This window comes from Medicago truncatula, chromosome 6 (genome assembly GCF_003473485.1).
Source record: "Medicago truncatula cultivar Jemalong A17 chromosome 6, MtrunA17r5.0-ANR, whole genome shotgun sequence".
In the NCBI taxonomy this organism is placed as follows: Eukaryota; Viridiplantae; Streptophyta; class Magnoliopsida; order Fabales; family Fabaceae; genus Medicago; species Medicago truncatula.
In genome coordinates this window covers 34,893,573-34,914,714 of record NC_053047.1, presented here as the reverse complement: position 1 = coordinate 34,914,714, position 21,142 = coordinate 34,893,573, and the positions used below count along the sequence as shown (strand labels likewise).

Below are 21,142 nucleotides of genomic sequence, written 5' to 3'. Positions count from 1 at the left end.
AATAACATTTCTCCACCAAGCATCTCATTAGCAACTCATAATAGAAGACAACTTAGCAATTATACGTAACATCATCAATTCATAATAATACTTATTCATCAAACATCTCATTATCAATTCATGAATAAAAGACAACCTATCAACTTAACATAAACATCATCAAGTACACTTAACAACTCATAGATGATAATTCATCAACAACGACTTCGACTCGACAGATGCGACAATGCAACTTAGACACTTATATGCATGTGGTACCAATCGTCATCATAAGTATTAATATACTTTAATCGTGCGGAGGACAAAACTCCTATCGTGCGGAGGACAAAGCTCCTAATCATGGTGAGGACAAAGCTCAATGAATGCTAATGCATGGACTCTATCAACAAGACACCTTAATCAACTTATCACTTATACATCCAATAATTTGGAGTTCATCATCAACATATTCATACTCATGCAACTTAGTTAAATAACAATTGCAGCATAATCAATCAAGCTTAATAACAATTCATTTCAACAACATCTTGATCATTCATTAATATTTAGAGTAATGCATTTAATCATTAAATCACATTACAAACAACTTAGCAGTTCATAACAGCAACAGAAACAGCACAAGCAATTCACAACATAACAATATTAATGTGAAGCATCAACAACTTAAACATCATACATTTTCCACATAAGGCATATAAATATTTCACATAACCAACAACAGCAACATAGGCAGCATACAAACAGCATGACATAATATTATCAATTTCAATTCAACAACATCTTGAGTATTCAAATAATTCTTAGGTAATGCATAAAACATTATATCACATTATAATCACTTAACATTTCACAATAGCTTCACAGTTCTCAGTTAACATCTTAAATAGGTCTCATTAGTACCTAAGGTTCCTCTCCTAATCAATCCAAGCAACTCAGGTCTCAAAATCCTCAAATGCACTCAATTCTGGAAGTGCTCGCGAGGCGAGAGCATCCGCTCGCCATGGCGAGTACAAGCCAGATTCCCAACTAAGGTTGTTCCAGGTTCAATCTTGTTCTAATTAATCCTCTAATATCTAGTAGACACCTAAAGGTACTCAAAGACATCTAAGGTTCAACTCAAAAGTCAAAATCACGAAATCTTGCATGCTCTCTGGTCAAGCTCGCGAGGCGAGTTCAACTGCTCGCTATGGCGAGCTGCAACGTGCAACTCGCGAGGCGAGGAAAGGTTGCTCGCGTGGCGAGCGATGAAGTTCATCACTCGCCGTGGCGAGGATCATAGCTCGGGAGGCGAGCGATGAATGTCGCTACAAGCAGAAGTGCAGTTTTGCCTAAAAATCATCAACTCTCATGGTTTTAAGCTTAATCTCAATTCCAGAATTCATCTTAATCATTATCTAAGGTCTAAGAACAGTTTCTACATCTTTTTAACAAGTTTCCACCGTTTATTCATTAATTCTACAATTTTAACCTACTTTTCAATTCCTCAAAACTCATCCTACATCATGTTAAACCTAACAATTGATTCACATACTTAATAGAATTGCAAAGTTAGTCTCACCCTTACCTTAAAGAATAAAAATCGCAGCCTCTAGGTCTTCTCCCTCTTCTCTTGACTTTTTCTCCCTTTTCTCCAAAAACAGTCGTACGTTATGTTTTTTCTAAACTAGGTCTCTCCTATTTATATAAATCCTTAACCTACTTATTTTTCTCTTATATCCCAATCTTAATATTCTATTCTAATATATATATATATATATATTATAAAATATTTCTATAACAATAATAAATAACAAATGTATCTCTATAACATATATATATTTCCATACTAAATAACATATATTTTCTACAACAAATTATATATATTTCTATAACAAATCATTTATATTTCCATAGCAAATGACATATATTTCTACCATAAATCATATATATTTCTATAACAGATCATGTATATTTCTATGACAAATCATGTATATTTCTAAATCAATTAACATATATATTTCTAAATCAAATAACATATATATTTCTAAATAACATATATATATATATATTTCTAAATCAAATAACATATACATATTTCTAAATCACATATATATATTTCTAAATCAAATAACATATATATTTCTAAATAACATATATATATTTCTAAATCAAATAACATATACATATTTCTAAATCAAATAACATATATATTATACTAATAAATACCAACATATAACATAACAAAATATCACTCATCAAAATAAATCATACAAATCATATAAGTATATTCTAAACTCATTTAAAATAATCAAATAATTAAAGAGGGCGTTACACACCATACTTATTAGTATATGTTGATGATATCATTGTCACTGGGAGTTCTCCTGCAGAGGTCTCAACACTCATCGCCACACCTGCTGCTCGTTTTTCTTTGAAAGACCTTGGATGTCTTAATTATTTCTTGGGGGTCGAAGTTATTCCCTCTACTACGGGCATATTCCTTTCCCAAAGGAAATATATCACTGATCTACTGCATAAGTCAGGCATGGCAGATACAAAACAAACATTCGCTCCATTGTCTGCCACAAATAAGTTACTCAAGGATTCCGGCGATCTCCTACCGTACGTCCCCAACCGAGTATCGAGCGCTCGTTGGAAGCCTCCAACACTTGAGCCTTACTCTCCTAGACATTGCCTTCAACACAAACAAACTCGCCCAATTCATGCAAAACTCCAGAACGGTGTATTGGACTGCACTCAAAAGAGTGCTCCTATACTTTGGCGGGTTCCTGTGACAAAGGTGTCTTCATTTCGACGACCGACCCATTAAATCTCCATGCCTACTCAGATGCGGACTGGGCAGGCGACCACTGGTTATCTATTATATCTTGGCAGCACGCCCATCTCTTGGAGCTCTCTAAAACAATGTTCTGTTGCTCGCTCTTCTACAGAAGCAGAATATAAAGCCTTGGCTGACACGGCGAGTGAGCTGTTATGGGTCCTTTCCCTATTCACTAAATTTGGCCATGTTGGAACAAAATGTGTTTCACAATGAACCTTATTAAGTTTTGATGATAACAAGGTATTAAAAATTGTCAATTGGTTATTACTAATAATTGTTCAAGTGTACAGGACCAAAGGCTACTCAAGTTATTTCAATAGGTCTTGGAAGAACAATGGAAAGAAAAAGAAATTCTGAGCATCTGAAGAAAACTGCTCCTGAAGCTAAACTGCTCCTGAAGAGATGACGTCATCAGAAGCAGAAAGTCATCAGAAGCAAAAGTTTTCATCAGAAGCAATATTTTCACCAGAAGCTACATTTGATCCTTTAGTCAAACTGAAGATTCAAAGTTGCTGATTCTCAATTCAGTCTTATCAAAGAAGAATGAAGAATTGAAAGGGAGGTATCAACGGATATATGGATAGCACTGAGCACTTGTCTCTCATTAATAGAGTTGACAAAGTACAAGTGTACAACCACTACCTCCACTACTCTGTTTTCTGTCTACGCTACAAGACAAAACAACAGCCATGCCTGCAGAATTTGTACACTCAAGATGGGAATGAATTTGAAGTTTATTCTTCAAAGGACTACACCCAAATCAGGCAAAGGATCACTGGTGGATAATCAAAGGATTTCAAACGACTCTTTAGACGTGCTGATTATCTCAACGTCTCTTTCACGCCTCTATATAAAGGAATGAAGACTTGAAGATTTTAGATAGAGATACATAAGTTCAAAAGCGCCAAAACTCTGTCAATTTGATTCTACAAAGCACACTGAATTTCTGCACTGATTTGATACATCTTAGAAATTCAAAGTCTAGAGTCTTTTCTGTATTGTATTGTGAACACCACTGATTGTATATCAAGTGTTCAATTCAAACTCAATTCTCTGTATTTTTGTTTGATTAGAAGTCTCTTGCCTGCGTGCTTGAGCATTAGAAGTCTCTTGCTTAGTGCTTGAGCATTGGAAGACTCTTGCGTGTGTGCTTGAGCATTGTTTTGTGAAGTCTCATACTTTGAAAGTATTGAGCAGTTGTAATCTTGTGATTATAGTGAAATCTCCTTGGAAGTGCAAGGGGGACTGGACTACTTCCGTGTTGTGGAAGGAACCAGGATAACTGCCTGTGTCTTTGTCTTTCTTTTCTCTGCTCTGTTCTTTTCCGCTGCAATCTGACTCTGATCATTTCATCAGAAGCAATCAAACTGCTTCTGAAGTTTTATCAGAAGAAGAATCCTTTTTTAAGAGAAAAAGAAAACACAATTCAACCCCCCCTTCTTGTGTTTTTCACCTTCAATTGGTATCAGAGCCTGCTCTGTTATCACAGCACTTAACCGTGTTACAGTTCAAGATCTATTAGAAAAACATGTCTGGAGATGAGGAATCAGTTACTCCAAAATACACAAGCGTCAAGCATGACTATGATACTGCTGACAAGAAAACAGACTCTGGAAAAGCTCCAAGGTTTAATGGAGATCCAGAAGAGTTTTCTTGGTGGAAAACTAATATGTACAGCTTTATCATGGGATTAGATGAAGAGTTATGGGACATACTGGAAGATGGAGTTGATGACCTGGATTTAGATGAAGAAGGAGCTGCTATAGATAGAAAAATACATACTCCTGCTCAGAAGAAGCTTTACAAGAAGCACCACAAAATCAGAGGGATTATTGTGGCTTCTATACCTCGCACTGAATACATGAAGATGAGTGACAAATCTACTGCGAAGGCTATGTTTGCGTCACTATGTGCCAACTTTGAAGGCAGCAAGAAGGTGAAAGAGGCTAAAGCTTTGATGCTAGTTCATCAGTATGAACTTTTCAGAATGAAGGATGATGAGAGTATAGAAGAAATGTACTCAAGATTTCAAACTTTAGTTTCTGGATTGCAGATACTGAAGAAAAGCTATGTTGCTTCTGATCATGTTAGTAAGATTTTGAGAAGCTTACCTTCAAGATGGAGACCCAAAGTAACTGCTATTGAGGAAGCTAAGGATCTAAATACTTTAAGTGTTGAAGATCTTGTTAGCTCACTCAAAGTGCATGAAATGAGTTTAAATGAGCATGAAACCTCTAAGAAGAGTAAATCCATTGCTTTACCATCTAAAGGAAAGACCTCAAAGTCTTCCAAAGCCTACAAAGCCAGTGAATCTGAAGAAGAATCACCTGATGGAGATTCTGATGAAGATCAATCTGTAAAGATGGCTATGCTGTCCAACAAGCTTGAGTATCTGGCAAGGAAGCAGAAGAAATTTTTGAGCAAGAGAGGTAGCTACAAGAACTTCAAGAAAGAAGATCAGAAGGGATGCTTCAATTGTAAGAAGCCTGGTCATTTCATTGCTGATTGCCCTGATCTTCAGAAGGAGAAGTTTAAAGGCAAATCCAAGAAATCAAGCTTCAACTCCAGTAAATTCAGAAAGCAAATCAAAAAGAGCTTGATGGCGACCTGGGAAGATTTGGATAGTGAATCTGGTTCTGATAAAGAAGAAGCTGATGATGATGCTAAGGCAGCCGTTGGATTAGTGGCAACAGTATCATCAGAAGCAGTATCAGAAGCTGAATCAGATTCAGAAGATGAAAATGAGGTATATTCCAAAATCCCTAGACAAGAACTTGTTGATTCTCTAAAAGAACTTTTATCACTGTTTGAACACAGAACCAATGAGTTGACAGATTTAAAAGAAAAATATGTTGATTTGATGAAACAACAAAAATCAACTCTATTGGAACTGAAAGCTTCTGAAGAAGAACTCAAAGGGTTTAACCTCATATCAACAACATATGAAGATAGACTCAAGAGTCTTTGTCAGAAGCTACAAGAAAAATGTGATAAAGGTTCAGGCAATAAACATGAGATTGCCTTGGATGATTTTATTATGGCTGGAATAGACAGAAGCAAAGTTGCTTCTATGATCTACAGCACATACAAGAACAAAGGCAAAGGGATTGGATATTCTGAGGAGAAATCCAAAGAATACAGTCTCAAGAGCTACTGTGATTGTATCAAGGATGGATTGAAATCCACCTTTGTGCCTGAAGGTACAAATGCTATAACTGCTGTTCAGTCAAAACCTGAAGCTTCAGGTTCACAGGCTAAGATCACATCAAAGCCAGAGAATCTTAAGATCAAGGTAATGACAAAATCTGATCCTAAGAGTCAAAAGATTAAAATTCTGAAAAGATCAGAACCTGTTCATCAGAATCTGATTAAACCAGAATCTAAAATTCCAAAACAAAAGGATCAGAAGAACAAAGCAGCTACTGCTTCTGAGAAAACAATACCAAAAGGTGTCAAACCCAAAGTATTGAATGATCAGAAGCCACTCAGCATTCACCCTAAGGTGCAAGGGAGGAAAAGTAAAACCTCCAAAACTAACCCAAAAGGACCCATGAAGATATGGGTACCTAAATCTGAATTGGCCAAAAATGCAGGTGTGCTTAAGGGCAAGAGAGAAACAAAGGTCATGGTACCTAGACAGCGGATGTTCAAGGCACATGACTGGAGAGAAAGCTTTGTTCCTTACCCTTACAATGAAAGATGGAGGAGAAGTGAAGTTTGGTGGCAACCAAACTGGAAAGATCATTGGTACAGGTACTATTGGTAATTCCTCCATCTCAATTAATAATGTGTGGCTAGTAGATGGTCTGAAGCATAACCTATTGAGCATTAGTCAATTTTGTGACAATGGGTATGATGTAACGTTCAGTAAGACCAACTGCACACTAGTCAACAAGGATGACAAATCCATTACATTCAAGGGAAAGAGAGTTGAGAATGTTTATAAAATAAATTTCTCTGATCTGGCTGATCAGAAGGTAGTTTGCCTTCTGTCAATGAATGATAAAAAATGGGTATGGCATAAAAGGTTGGGACATGCTAATTGGAGATTAATTTCTAAAATTAGCAAGTTACAACTGGTCAAAGGATTGCCTAACATTGATTATCATTCAGATGCACTTTGTGGTGCATGTCAGAAAGGGAAAATTGTGAAAAGTTCTTTCAAATCTAAGGACATTATATCAACCTCCAGACCCTTAGAATTACTCCATATTGATCTTTTTGGTCCAGTTAACACTGCATCTTTATATGGAAGTAAATACGGATTAGTCATTGTTGATGATTACAGCAGATGGACTTGGGTAAAATTCATTAAAAGTAAAGACTATGCATGTGAAGTGTTTAGCAGCTTCTGCACTCAAATACAATCTGAAAAAGAATTGAAAATTTTGAAAGTCAGAAGTGATCATGGTGGAGAATTTGAAAATGAGCCATTTGAACTTTTTTGTGAAAAACATGGGATTCTCCATGAGTTTTCTTCTCCTAGAACTCCACAACAAAATGGGGTTGTAGAAAGAAAGAACAGAACCTTACAAGAAATGGCCAGAACCATGATCCATGAAAACAACTTAGCTAAACATTTTTGGGCAGAAGCAGTCAATACTTCATGTTATATTCAAAATAGGATCTATATCAGACCTATGTTGGAGAAAACAACATATGAACTCTTTAAAGGAAGAAGACCCAATATCTCTTACTTTCATCAGTTTGGATGTACTTGTTACATCTTAAACACTAAAGACTATCTGAAGAAATTTGATGCCAAGGCTCAAAGAGGAATCTTTTTAGGTTACTCTGAAAGGTCAAAGGCATACAGAGTGTATAATTCAGAAACACAATGTGTTGAAGAATCTATGCATGTAAAATTTGATGATAGAGAGCCTGGAAGTAAAACTTCAGAGCAAAGTGAAAGTAATGCAGGTACAACTGATTCTGAAGATGCATCAGAATCTGATCAACCTTCTGATTCTGAAAAGTATACAGAAGTTGAATCTTGTCCAGAAGCTGAAATCACTCCAGAAGCTGAGTCTAATTCAGAAGCAGAACCTAGCCCAAAAGTACAGAATGAAAGTGCTTCTGAGGACTTTCAAGATAACACTCAGCAGGTTATTCAACCTAAATTCAAGCACAAATCTTCACATCCTGAGGAGTTAATCATTGGAAGCAAAGATAGTCCTAGAAGAACAAGATCACATTTTAGACAAGAAGAGTCTCTAATAGGACTGCTTTCAATAATTGAGCCTAAAACTGTTGAAGAAGCTCTCTCAGATGACGGATGGATATTAGCTATGCAAGAAGAGCTAAATCAATTCCAAAGGAATGATGTGTGGGATCTGGTACCCAAACCTTCTCAGAAGAACATTATTGGAACAAAATGGGTATTCAGAAACAAGCTGAATGAACAAGGAGAAGTAACCAGAAACAAAGCCAGACTTGTTGCTCAAGGCTACAGTCAACAAGAAGGCATTGATTACACTGAAACATTTGCTCCAGTTGCAAGATTGGAAGCAATCAGGTTACTTCTATCCTACGCAATTAATCATGGCATAATATTATATCAAATGGATGTCAAAAGTGCTTTTCTTAATGGTGTCATTGAAGAAGAAGTGTATGTTAAACAACCTCCTGGGTTTGAGGATCTTAAGCATCCTGACCATGTTTATAAACTTAAGAAATCACTATATGGCTTGAAACAAGCTCCCAGAGCTTGGTATGATAGACTAAGTAATTTCTTAATTAAAAATGATTTTGAAAGAGGACAAGTTGACACAACACTCTTCAGAAGGACTCTTAAGAAAGATATTTTGATTGTGCAAATATATGTTGATGATATAATATTTGGTTCTACTAATGCATCTCTTTGCAAAGAATTTTCTAAGTTAATGCAGGATGAATTTGAAATGAGTATGATGGGAGAATTGAAATTCTTTCTGGGAATTCAAATCAACCAAAGTAAAGAAGGAGTATATGTTCATCAAACAAAATATACAAAGGAGCTTCTGAAGAAGTTCAAGCTAGAAGATTGTAAAGTGATGAACACTCCAATGCATCCAACCTGCACCTTAAGCAAAGAAGATACTGGAACAGTAGTAGACCAGAAGCTATACAGAGGTATGATTGGTTCTCTGTTATACCTCACTGCATCTAGACCTGATATTTTATTCAGTGTATGCTTGTGTGCAAGATTTCAATCAGATCCTAGAGAATCTCATTTAACTGCAGTTAAGAGAATCTTCAGGTATCTGAAAGGAACAACTAATCTTGGACTCCTGTATAGGAAATCCCTAGATTATAAGTTGATTGGATTCTGTGATGCTGATTATGCTGGTGATAGGATTGAAAGAAAATCAACCAGTGGAAATTGTCAATTCCTGGGAGAGAATCTGATATCCTGGGCAAGCAAAAGACAAGCAACTATTGCTATGTCTACAGCAGAAGCAGAGTACATTTCAGCTGCAAGTTGTTGCACACAACTACTTTGGATGAAACATCAGTTGGAAGACTATCAGATCAATGCTAACAGTATTCCCATTTATTGTGATAATACTGCTGCTATTTGTTTGTCAAAGAATCCAATTCTACATTCAAGAGCCAAGCATATTGAAATCAAACACCATTTTATCAGAGACTATGTTCAAAAAGGAATTTTAGATATACAATTCATTGATACTGAACATCAATGGGCTGATATATTTGCAAAACCTTTGTCTGTTGAAAGATTTGATTTTATTAAGAAAAATTTGAACATGCATTTTGTGTCTGATTGAAAAATGGCTTGCCTCTGAATAAGAAGTTTGGTTCTGAAGTTTATTCAGGAGCATTTTTGGTTCATCAGAAGCTCTTAAACTGAGGTTCTGAGGAAAATGTGCTTCTGAAGATGACGTCAGCACTAAAACTTCAGAAGTGTTATTCTTTGCTTCTGAATAGCTTGGTTAGTGGGAACGCTGGCAGTTACTTTATGTAACAGCTGTCCCATTACCCAAAAGGTAGTTTTCTGAAGAGTCTCTGACGTGGTCTATTTGTATTGGAGTATAACAAAAAGGGCAATGATGTTTTTATTCGCTTTTTAACATACTTACACGCGCCCCCAATTTGTCATTAATGCTGTGTTTGTTTGTCCCTTCTGAATTACAAACGTTTTAATAAAAAACACTAAGTCATTTCACACACTTCTCACTTCACAACAAACACTTTCTAATTTCTTCTCAACCCTCTGTGTAAGTAAGCACATTCTCTCATCCTCTCAAAAACTCTTTAGAACCCTAAAACCACTTCATATCAATGGCATCTTCAAGTTCTGCCGGTGGTTCTTCATCGAATATGGATATAGATACTCCTGCTTATGAAATCAAAGGAAGAACTATGTCCTTGGAGGAATGGGAATTAAACATTCAATCAGAAAGTCCGGTGGATTTTGATTCTTTGGCCGCTCACGACTGTGACATTGGCAAGTACTACGAGAAACAAGGTCTGGGAAGGTACTTCAATCTTCTAAATGGACCAACTTATCAAACACTGGTTCGTCATTTCTGGGTTAGAGCCAGCATCTACGACAGGGAAGCCGCCAAGATTGAAGAAGATGAAAAAGTTCTTCTCAATCCTGAACTCAAAGGGAAGTCTAGAGCGGAAATGGGCTTGGAAACTTTCTCCAAAACCCAGATAAGATCAAGCATCATGGGAATCCGTGTCTGGATCACTGAGGACACTATTGCCTTTGTCATCAGAAGACCAGCAGAAGGAGAACATGAGGCTGGGATTTCAAAGCCAAAGGACAGCCCCTGGAATGCTATTGTTAACAAAACTCTCTACAACAAGGTAAAGGACTTTGCCTATTCTGACATGAACACCAAGACAAAGGTTATGTTGAAGATTCAGAACGAAAACCTACTACCAAAAGGTGGTGGTGGTGATCAGCCCTCTCTGGAACATAAAATCCTCTTACACTTTGTCATAAAGGGTGTAGAGGCAAATATTCCCAGATACATATTCAGACATATGGTTCATCAACTCAGAGAGAGTCAACTGAATAAAAGGTCTTGGGTACCCTATGGAAGACTACTCTCTGAGATTTTCCATCAGGGAGGAATTATTGAGATGCTGAAAGAAGCTCAGATCTTCACAGATGAACAGTTGGGAACTGTTAGAGGGAAGATTATCAATGGTGAGACTCTAAGGGCTATGCATCTGATTAAAGCAAAAGATGTGAAGAAGAGTCCTACTGACTTGAAACCTTCTGATGCCAAATCAGATCTTATCCCAGACTTTCCTCCCATCTGTAAACAAGATCCCTTGGAGGTTCAAAGGGCATATATCATGGATCACTACAAATCCTTTAACCAGAAAATCAGCTTGAAGGATGTTCCTGACCAAATGTATGGTGGTGAGCTGCCTGTGGCCAAAAGCAGAAAATCTAAGAAGAAGCAGATCACCAAGGAAGAATACCTTGCTGAAAATGCTACTGAGGTGGGTGCTCAGAAGCATAAGAAAGCTAAAAAGGTAAAATCTGCTATGTCCACCATTCTTGAGGAAGTGGAGAATTTGGAAGATGTCCCTCTTATCAGAAAAAGGACAAGGAGTACTCAAGAAACAGCAGAACAGCCTGCTTCTGAACAAGCTGGTTCAGAACAAGCTGCTTCTGATCAAGCTGCTTCTGAAAAGCCTCCAAGTCCCAAAAATAAAAGAGAAGCTGCTCTTCAGACCATCAAAAGGAAAAGGTCTAATTTAACAAGAAATCTGAAGACAAGTGAAGGAAGAAGGGCACAAATGTTGGAAGAACTGGAAGAGAACTGGGATGAAGACTCAAGCCCTAAGAAAGCAAAAAGGACTGCAACTTCTGAGCCCATAGTCATGCCCAGTTTCGAAATGACTGAAGAAATGGAGCAGTATACTAGGGAGGTTGCTGCATCCAAGATAGCAGAAAAGAAAAGGATGAAGATTTTGTATGAACAAGAAAGGGATGAACGTCTCAAGGCTGCAGGGTATGTGCCTACTCCTGACATTGCTGCTTTAGCATCGGAGTTAGAAACTGTTAAGTATGGAGCAACTCTGCTTTCTCAAGCCTTGAAGAATAAGCAAGCTTCAGGAGCAACTTCATCAGAACCAGCTTCAGAAGCTCCAGAAGCAGTTCATCCAGAAGCTCAGTCTTCAGGTAATCCATCTAACGCTCCAACTAATACTCAGATTCCATCTCTACCCTCTTCACCCTCTTCATCATCAACAGAATCAGATGACCAACCCCTTAGCCAACACATAGACAAGCTTCTAAAAACCAAACCTACCAAACTAACAGATTTAGGAACACTTGACTGGGAGCAAACTCAAATAGAATTTTCTAAGAATAGAATTAAACTTTGTGAGAAATTCAATTTGCCTCCTACTCATCCACTCTATCCAGATAATCCTGAACCTGTTAGTGTACAACAACCTCAACCCAACCCAGAACCTACAACAAACTCACCACATAACTCAACCACACAAAAAGCCTCTGAAGTAGCTTCAGATGCAACTACTTCAGAAACCCCCCAACACCAAGAATACTCAACCCTTCACAACTTAGAAAAACATCTAGGTGGTGAAATGCAACCAACACCCACTAAGGCCTCTAAGACAGTTCCTGAAAAGACTGTCTTGGAAACCCAAACAGTAACCCAAACCATCCCTGAGCAAACTGTTCAGGAGCAAACTGCCTCTGAACAAGTTGCTCCTGACCAAACAACTTCTGACCAACATATACCTTCTGACCAAACAACAGAACAACAACAACAACCAGATTCACCCACTATAATAGACTTAACCTCTGACCAACCTTCCATATCAAATACAACTCAAACTGAACCTTCACCCATCCCTGACCATATCCTGGAGTCTGAGTATATAGAGGAACAACTGATCAGACTTAGTGATGAGATTCAGGCACTGATTCTTCGCAGAACAGTTCCTGCACCTCCTATTCACTATTATGATCAGTGGATGGATCTACAGAAGAGCTTTGATGAGCTGCTGGATCAGCTTAGAACTAAATGTGTGTCATCTCACTCTGCTATGCTGAAGAAGCTTTTGGATGATATGCATGAAGCAGCTAAGGAGAAAGAGCTGAATTTTGAGCCTCTGCTGGACATCACTCCTTTCTATCCAGAAGAAGAGTACATCACTAGGGCTGCTAGAATTCAGGCTGGATATAAAAGAAGAATGAGGGAAAAGGATGAGCTACTTCAGAAGAAGGATGATCAGATCAAGTATCTCTTAGAACAGTTGTATAAGCAAGCCCAACCTTAGTTGCACACCCAACTCTAGCTTGTTTTTTACTTTTGTTCTTCGTAGCTGTGTCCTTGTATCTTAATCTTCTTTATATATATTATCATTGTTTCTGGATCTTGTGCTTTTTCACCTTCAATATGTTTTACAAGCTTTGACTCTGATGATATTTACTGTTTAATGCTGCTTGCTCTGATACTCTTTCTTTTGTTTCTATTCTTTTTGTTGATGACAAAAGGGGGAGTAAATGTATAGTATTTTTAAGGCACTGAGCCCTACTATAACAACTTCTAAACTTCTTTTAAATACCTCTGATTTGATTTTTATGAGTATTTTTAAGGCACTGAGCCCTACTATAACAACTTCTAAACTTCTTTTAAATACCTCTGATTTGATTTTTATGAGTATTTTATTGAAATTTAATTAATAAGAATAGAACTTAGGGGGAGCTTACAAACCTCACCTTAAAGAACTATTAGACTCAGGGGGAGCTTACAAACCTCTGTCCCAGTAGTCAACTTATTAATTAGATCAACAACAATTGAACATTTTAAATACTATTGTTTGTCATCATCAAAAAGGGGAGATTGTTGGAACAAAATGTGTTTCACAATGAACCTTATTAAGTTTTGATGATAACAAGGTATTAAAAATTGTCAATTGGTTATTACTAATAATTGTTCAAGTGTACAGGACCAAAGGCTACTCAAGTTATTTCAATAGGTCTTGGAAGAACAATGGAAAGAAAAAGAAATTCTGAGCATCTGAAGAAAACTGCTCCTGAAGCTAAACTGCTCCTGAAGAGATGACGTCATCAGAAGCAGAAAGTCATCAGAAGCAAAAGTTTTCATCAGAAGCAATATTTTCACCAGAAGCTACATTTGATCCTTTAGTCAAACTGAAGATTCAAAGTTGCTGATTCTCAATTCAGTCTTATCAAAGAAGAATGAAGAATTGAAAGGGAGGTATCAACGGATATATGGATAGCACTGAGCACTTGTCTCTCATTAATAGAGTTGACAAAGTACAAGTGTACAACCACTACCTCCACTACTCTGTTTTCTGTCTACGCTACAAGACAAAACAACAGCCATGCCTGCAGAATTTGTACACTCAAGATGGGAATGAATTTGAAGTTTATCCTTCAAAGGACTACACCCAAATCAGGCAAAGGATCACTGGTGGATAATCAAAGGATTTCAAACGACTCTTTAGACGTGCTGATTATCTCAACGTCTCTTTCACGCCTCTATATAAAGGAATGAAGACTTGAAGATTTTAGATAGAGATACATAAGTTCAAAAGCGCCAAAACTCTGTCAATTTGATTCTACAAAGCACACTGAATTTCTGCACTGATTTGATACATCTTAGAAATTCAAAGTCTAGAGTCTTTTCTGTATTGTATTGTGAACACCACTGATTGTATATCAAGTGTTCAATTCAAACTCAATTCTCTGTATTTTTGTTTGATTAGAAGTCTCTTGCCTGCGTGCTTGAGCATTAGAAGTCTCTTGCTTAGTGCTTGAGCATTGGAAGACTCTTGCGTGTGTGCTTGAGCATTGTTTTGTGAAGTCTCATACTTTGAAAGTATTGAGCAGTTGTAATCTTGTGATTATAGTGAAATCTCCTTGGAAGTGCAAGGGGGACTGGACTACTTCCGTGTTGTGGAAGGAACCAGGATAACTGCCTGTGTCTTTGTCTTTCTTTTCTCTGCTCTGTTCTTTTCCGCTGCAATCTGACTCTGATCATTTCATCAGAAGCAATCAAACTGCTTCTGAAGTTTTATCAGAAGAAGAATCCTTTTTTAAGAGAAAAAGAAAACACAATTCAACCCCCCCCCCTTCTTGTGTTTTTCACCTTCAGGCCACACTCCACCATCCAATCCAGTCATCTATTGTGACAACCTCGGTGCTACGTACCCACCTTAGTGCTAATTCTGTATTTCACTCTCGGATGAAACATATAGCCTTAGCCTATCATTTTTTCCGAGAAAATGTTCGAAATGGCAAGTTTCGAGTATCCTTTGTTTCTATCGATGATCAACTTGCTGATATTCTAACCAAACCCCTGCTTCATCCTAGGTTCGAGTACTTACTGTCCAAGTTGCATCTCTCTCTCAAACCATACAATTGCGGGAGGATTTCAATAATAATAATTAGAATAATGTCCCACATCGGATAATATGAAGAAATATGCAAAGGCTTGGTCATATAAATAAAAACTGTGTGTTAGTATATCTTGTACCAATAGTTAGTGGGTTTTGCTATAACTAGCATTACTTCTACTATTCAAAATTTGTAATTATCAACATTATACAATTTCTTTCTATATTTCTATAGTAATATGGGATAAAGAACTGAATCTGAGAGCCAACATTCATGAGATCGTTTTGCCAGAGTCATGACCTATGCAGTATAAAATATAATTGCAATTTGTGTTTTTATTTGATTAAATTTACAACCATGCTCATAATTGCTATGGAGGCCATATCCTTGAATAATGTATTTGAATGTCGACGCGTTTGTAAACTTTTGTTTCCTTGGATAATGGAAATAATAAAAAAATATCATGAAGTTGTTGTTGCTAGCTTTTGTTGTTAAAGGATAATTGATTCTCTGATTATATTAAATGATGTTGAAACAATCTTTGGGAGTAAAGAACCGTGTCCCCCCTCCGTTAATAGTTTATACTTTTATATTTGTTGTATTCTTTAGTTTTATTCATTTTTAAATTGGGTGCCAACACTAATTATTTATCTTTAAAATTTTATGAGGAGGAATTTACAAGAGGTGAATCAAATTTCAAATATAAATATCAAGTTCTTGTATAGACTTAGAATAAGAGCAGAAAATGTCAGTTCAATAGATGAGATTGTATTTGTCTTGACACACACAATAACTATCAGAAAGACTTTTGACTTTTGAGGTCTAAACAAAATATCACAGCTCGCAATTCATAGTTTAATTTTTAAGGCACGCATTAGTTTACACAAGTATTACTATTCTTCCACCTATCCATATCCTTCATTGATGGAAACAGGTTAAGGATAATGACTTTGAAGGTTGGTCTTTGAGTGGTGCTATTGCTGAATGGTCCACACGTACAGATGTAGAAATTCAAAGGAAGTGTCCCACATTTGTCCACATGGAAGATGAGAAGAAAGTTTCAGACTCAACATGCGGTAGTAAAAGTGTTGACTTGGTAGCCAAAACTTGAGAAAATAAATGAAGGAAAGAATATTTCATATCTATGTTACCCTAATCTTGTTTTTAACTAACTAGTTAGTTTAAGACGGAAATACTATCAAAACTTTTGAATATATGTAATATATATATATATATATATATATATTCCTTTGGGAAGGGTAGCATATTTCTGACTTTGAAATGTGATTGTTAATTCAGTTAGAAGAATCTTTTACATAAAATTAGCTTCTCCATCTCATCTTCAATTGAAAATTTAAATTTAAAGTCATTTTTCCAAAGCCTTGTCATATTTGGAATGAAATATATATAAATTTTCTATGTTACAGTTGTATGGCTAATTAAGCATTCAACATAACAACCTACACTAATAATTGTGTGTGCATGGTTAATTAATCATTTAGTTAAACAGGTCATATTTTGAAGACATAGTTGATCACCAATGACATGTAAATCCATTTTTAAAGAAAAAATTTGACTCTGTAATAAGCAAAATTATTAGGTAGAACTAGTCTTCATCAAATTTCTTCTGTTACTTACTTTCAACCATATATATGTATATATCTATTTGTAATAGTTAACATAACAAAAATGAAAAAGGAGTAATTAAGTAACAGATTTAATTTTGTAACTGTCTTATTAGATGTTAGAATAGCATAGGCTGCATTTATTTTTATTTCATGTTATTTAGGACTGATTAATTAACTTACAAACTGAAAATCACACACAAGAATAAAATCACACACAAGAATAAAATCGGTTGAAAAATAAAACTTGTAAAATGTCTTGTAGAATTTTTTTTAACGTAGATCTAGACACACGCTATACTTATTGGTTTCATAGTCTTAAATAGTTTTTTTCTCTTCTCGGGTGGTCGTGCTCACTCCAACCAACATCACTCTCAATGGTATACAATGTCAAAATACAATATTGGAAATCATGTGTCCAAATAAAAAAATTGAAAACCGTATATTGTAGCATTAGGCAGAAACAAAGAAAAAAATAATAGTGAAATATTATTTGGCTTTTCACTTGTTTATTTATTTAAGTTGTGTCCAAAAATTGAACAGTAATCATATTGAGGAAATTAGCAAGAAGAGGTGGTAGGTCCATATAGTGATTGGTCCACACGGCTATAGGAAGTGGCCAAGAAGTTTCACAAATCATTTTTGTCACAAGTTTTCTCCTTGTTATATAGATCCATATTAAAGACTCCACATCACAGACCACAAAAACTTACTCATTCATATTCTCAAACTTTTTTTTCATCTTATTTCTCTCAATTCTCATGGCTATGCAATCACTTTCCTCTTCCTCTTCAATTTCCTCTGGGTTCAAATACCATGTGTTCCTCAGTTTTAGGGACATTGACACTCTTTACGGTTTTACCGGCAATCTCTACAAGGCTCTTATTGACAAGGGAATCAAAACCTTCATTGATGACAACGATCTTGAAAGAGGAGATGAAAGCACACCATCACTTGTCAAGGCCATTGAAGAGTCTAGGATTTTGATTCCCATATTTTCTGCAAACTATGCATCTTCTTCATTTTGCTTGGACGAACTTGTCCACATCATTCACTGCTACAAGACAAGGGGTTGTTCGGTTTTGCCTGTTTTCTATGGTGCGGATCCTACTCACGTACGACATCAGACTGGGAGTTATGGTGAGCATCTTACTAAGCATGAAGATAAGTTCCAAAATAACAAGGAAAACATGGAGAGGTTGAAGAAATGGAAGATGGCTCTTACCCAAGCTGCTAACTTCTCCGGCCACCATTTTAGTCAAGGGTACCCCACTTTACTTAATATTATTTTTCCTTTTTATATTTTCTTTTCTTTAATTTCTTTTCCCCATTAATCTCATCTTAAAGCTTAAAAAGGAAGCATGTTTTTTATTTATGTTTTTAAACAAGTATATGTTTCAAAACAGTTAGAATTGTATAATATATTGTCAATACATGGATGTGATTTTACTAACTTATCTATTGGACATGAATAGATATGAGTACGAGCTTATTGAGAATATAGTCGAACACATTTCCGATAGGATCAATCGTGTTTTTCTACACGTTGCCAAATACCCTGTTGGATTACAGTCCCGAGTACAACAAGTAAAATTGCTTCTTGATGAGGAATCTGATGAAGGGGTCAACATGGTAGGACTTTATGGTACTAGAGGCTTGGGAAAATCAACACTTGCAAAAGCAATTTATAATTTCATTGCTGATCAATTTGAAGGAGTATGCTTTCTTCATAATGTTAGAGAGAATTCAGCTCGTAAAAACTTGAAACATCTCCAGAAGGAGCTCCTTTCAAAAACAGTTCAACTGAACATTAAGTTAAGAGATGTTTCTGAGGGAATTCCAATCATTAAGGAAAGGCTATGTAGGAAGAAGATTCTTTTGATTCTCGATGATGTTGACCAACTGGATCAGCTAGAGGCTTTGGCTGGAGGACTTGATTGGTTCGGTCCTGGAAGCAGAGTCATCATCACCACCCGAGATAAACACTTACTAACCTGTCATGGGATAGAAAGAACATATGCAGTAAGAGGGCTATATGGGAAGGAAGCTCTTGAATTGTTGAGGTGGACGGCTTTTAAGAATAACAAAGTACCGCCAAGTTATGAAGATGTTTTAAACCGTGCAGTTTCATATGGTTCGGGCATTCCCTTAGTTTTAGAAATAGTGGGTTCTAACTTGTTTGGAAAGAACATAGAAGTATGGAAGAACACATTAGATGGGTATGACAGGATTCCCAATAAAGAGATACAAAAGATACTTAGAGGAGCAAAATGTATTTCTTGACATTGCTTGTTTTTTTGTATTAAATACCTCTTAGCTTGGAAGTTTTATCAGTTTCTATGTTTGACAAGTTCAATGCATCCATAACGTTTTGACAAAAGCCCAAAAAATTCCTACTGGTTTCACTTTAGATTTCCTGTTGGGAAGTTCCATGAGGAATAATAATATGATGAAATTTGTATGGAACGAATGCAGTCTTACTTTGTTTAAATGTTTTTCGACGTAATCACATTTTGGAAGAAGCAGTTCTTATTTGTGAAGAGCTTTATTTATGTTACTAAAATAGTAAAATGAATTCTTCTAACCGTGTGGTTACACCATGTCGAGCTTTGGCAAAGTCTCAAAAAGTGGCATTTAGCTTGGGGATTGGATCTTCTCCTGTGACTGGAGAGTCCTGTGGAATCCTAGCCATTAAATGATAAATACATGTGAAGAATTAAATAGGAATTAAATGTCAAAATGAAGAGAGATAATGTATTTAATGGTTTAGATTTAAACAGTAGAAAACTGGAGAAAGTTTTCACAGGAGGGAATCTGCTCCCTTTAGCTTGGACCTATGTAAGTATTGGTTCATAATGGACCAATATTTATAACCATTGGATTATATGTATGCACAATAACATAATGCACTTTACATGTCTGATTATTTTCTTTACTCTTTTTAAAATATTTTTCTGCCTTCTTTTTCTTTCTGTAATTTCAACATTCAATCTTCAATTGTTTTCAATAAAAACCCATCATTTTCGATCAATATTTAGAATTTAATAATTTAACATATCTTTTATATTATAATATTAAATTAATATTTACTCACAAAAATTTATTTTCATTTACTTAAACATAGCAACGAGAAAGTTTGTTTTATAAAAGATAGCAATGAACAGTTACTGCTATTATTAGTCTTTTGGAAAGGATAATATGACTATTCTAAAAAAACAATGCAAAAATAAATAATTGATAACGGTAACTAAATTAAACTTTTCAGGTAACATTAACATGTATTTTTTTCTTTCAAAAAAATAAAAATAACACGTACCTTTTCTTATTAAAAAAAATAGCATGTACCCTTTCACCTATTTGTAAAAAAAAAAAAAAAAAATTCTCCTTAAAAAAAACTTGTAAGTTTTCGTAAAAATAAAATCAAATAATAATATGCAGCTGTCCAACATTTACCGTAACAAATTCATGAAAAAAAGTGTAAACAGCAACAAAAAAATTTACTGTAACAAATTTGTCAAGAAAAAAAAATTACCATAACAATATGTAATATTTTAAATTAAAATAATTATAAAGGGTAAAAATGATTTTTTTATAAAATGATAAGGGAAGATGGGTTAGATTGAGTGTTTATAGATCATGATAAAATTTTGGGGTTCATCTAATCTAACTATTGAAAAAATTGGTCCATCATGGACCAATATTCTCATGGGTTCATTTTATAAGGAACCATACAGGGTATTCATTCCCCTCTACTTTCTTGCTCGTTTCTGTAGCTTAAATAAAATATATTTTTTCAACTAGAAATTATCAATCACCTACAAATTAAACATTTCCATGTAAATATTTTAATACAACTAAAATGATATTTTAAATCAACCAACACATTAGAATCAGATAAAATTTAGAAATGAAAAATAATGATTTTACATCAATCATTTTGTAAGTTGAAGTATTTTTTCCTGCTTGTCGTTTGAACTGAGTTTCTGAAATTATAAATGAAATCATTTTCACACACCTAGCTTACTAACATGTTGTATTTTCCTCACTCTTCTAATGGTTAAAATGTTGAAATGAAGTTTCTCAAAGAGAGATGATAGCTTCTTGTTTAGTTTATTCATTTTTAAATCAGCAAATGATATTTGTACATCCATTTCATGACAACTTTAATGACAACCTTGTTTTTCTCTCTTTTTATTGGTCAAAAATAATAGAGAGAGAGAGAAAAAAAGGAAGAGAGAGGATAAGACCATCATGTGAGTATGAGAAGGAAAGTTATACAAAAGTTGTCACAAAATAGTTGTACAAATATCATTTCTCTTTTTAAATTGGATGTCA

The 21,142-nt window shown here is 35.5% G+C and overlaps 1 protein-coding gene across 1 annotated transcript; it reads left to right on the top strand.

The window, feature by feature from the left end:
• The first annotated feature begins 17,486 nt into the window (after positions 1-17,486).
• On the top strand, positions 17,487-19,733 carry LOC11414644 (disease resistance protein RPV1). Its single transcript, XM_003619965.4, has 2 exons — positions 17,487-18,071; positions 18,283-19,733. The coding sequence occupies exons 1-2, from the start codon at positions 17,569-17,571 to the stop codon at positions 19,088-19,090; spliced, it is 1,311 nt and encodes a 436-aa protein (XP_003620013.1). The 5' UTR covers positions 17,487-17,568; the 3' UTR covers positions 19,091-19,733.
• Positions 19,734-21,142: the final 1,409 nt, after the last annotated feature.

Bases quoted from the DNA above. Each gene is read 5' to 3' on its own strand.
- LOC11414644 (XM_003619965.4), top strand. From the start codon at position 17,569: ATGGCTATGCAATCACTTTCCTCTTCCTCTTCAATTTCCTCTGGGTTC. The intron at 18,072-18,282 runs GTACCCCACTTT...GGACATGAATAG, and splicing joins GGCCACCATTTTAGTCAAGG to ATATGAGTACGAGCTTATTG.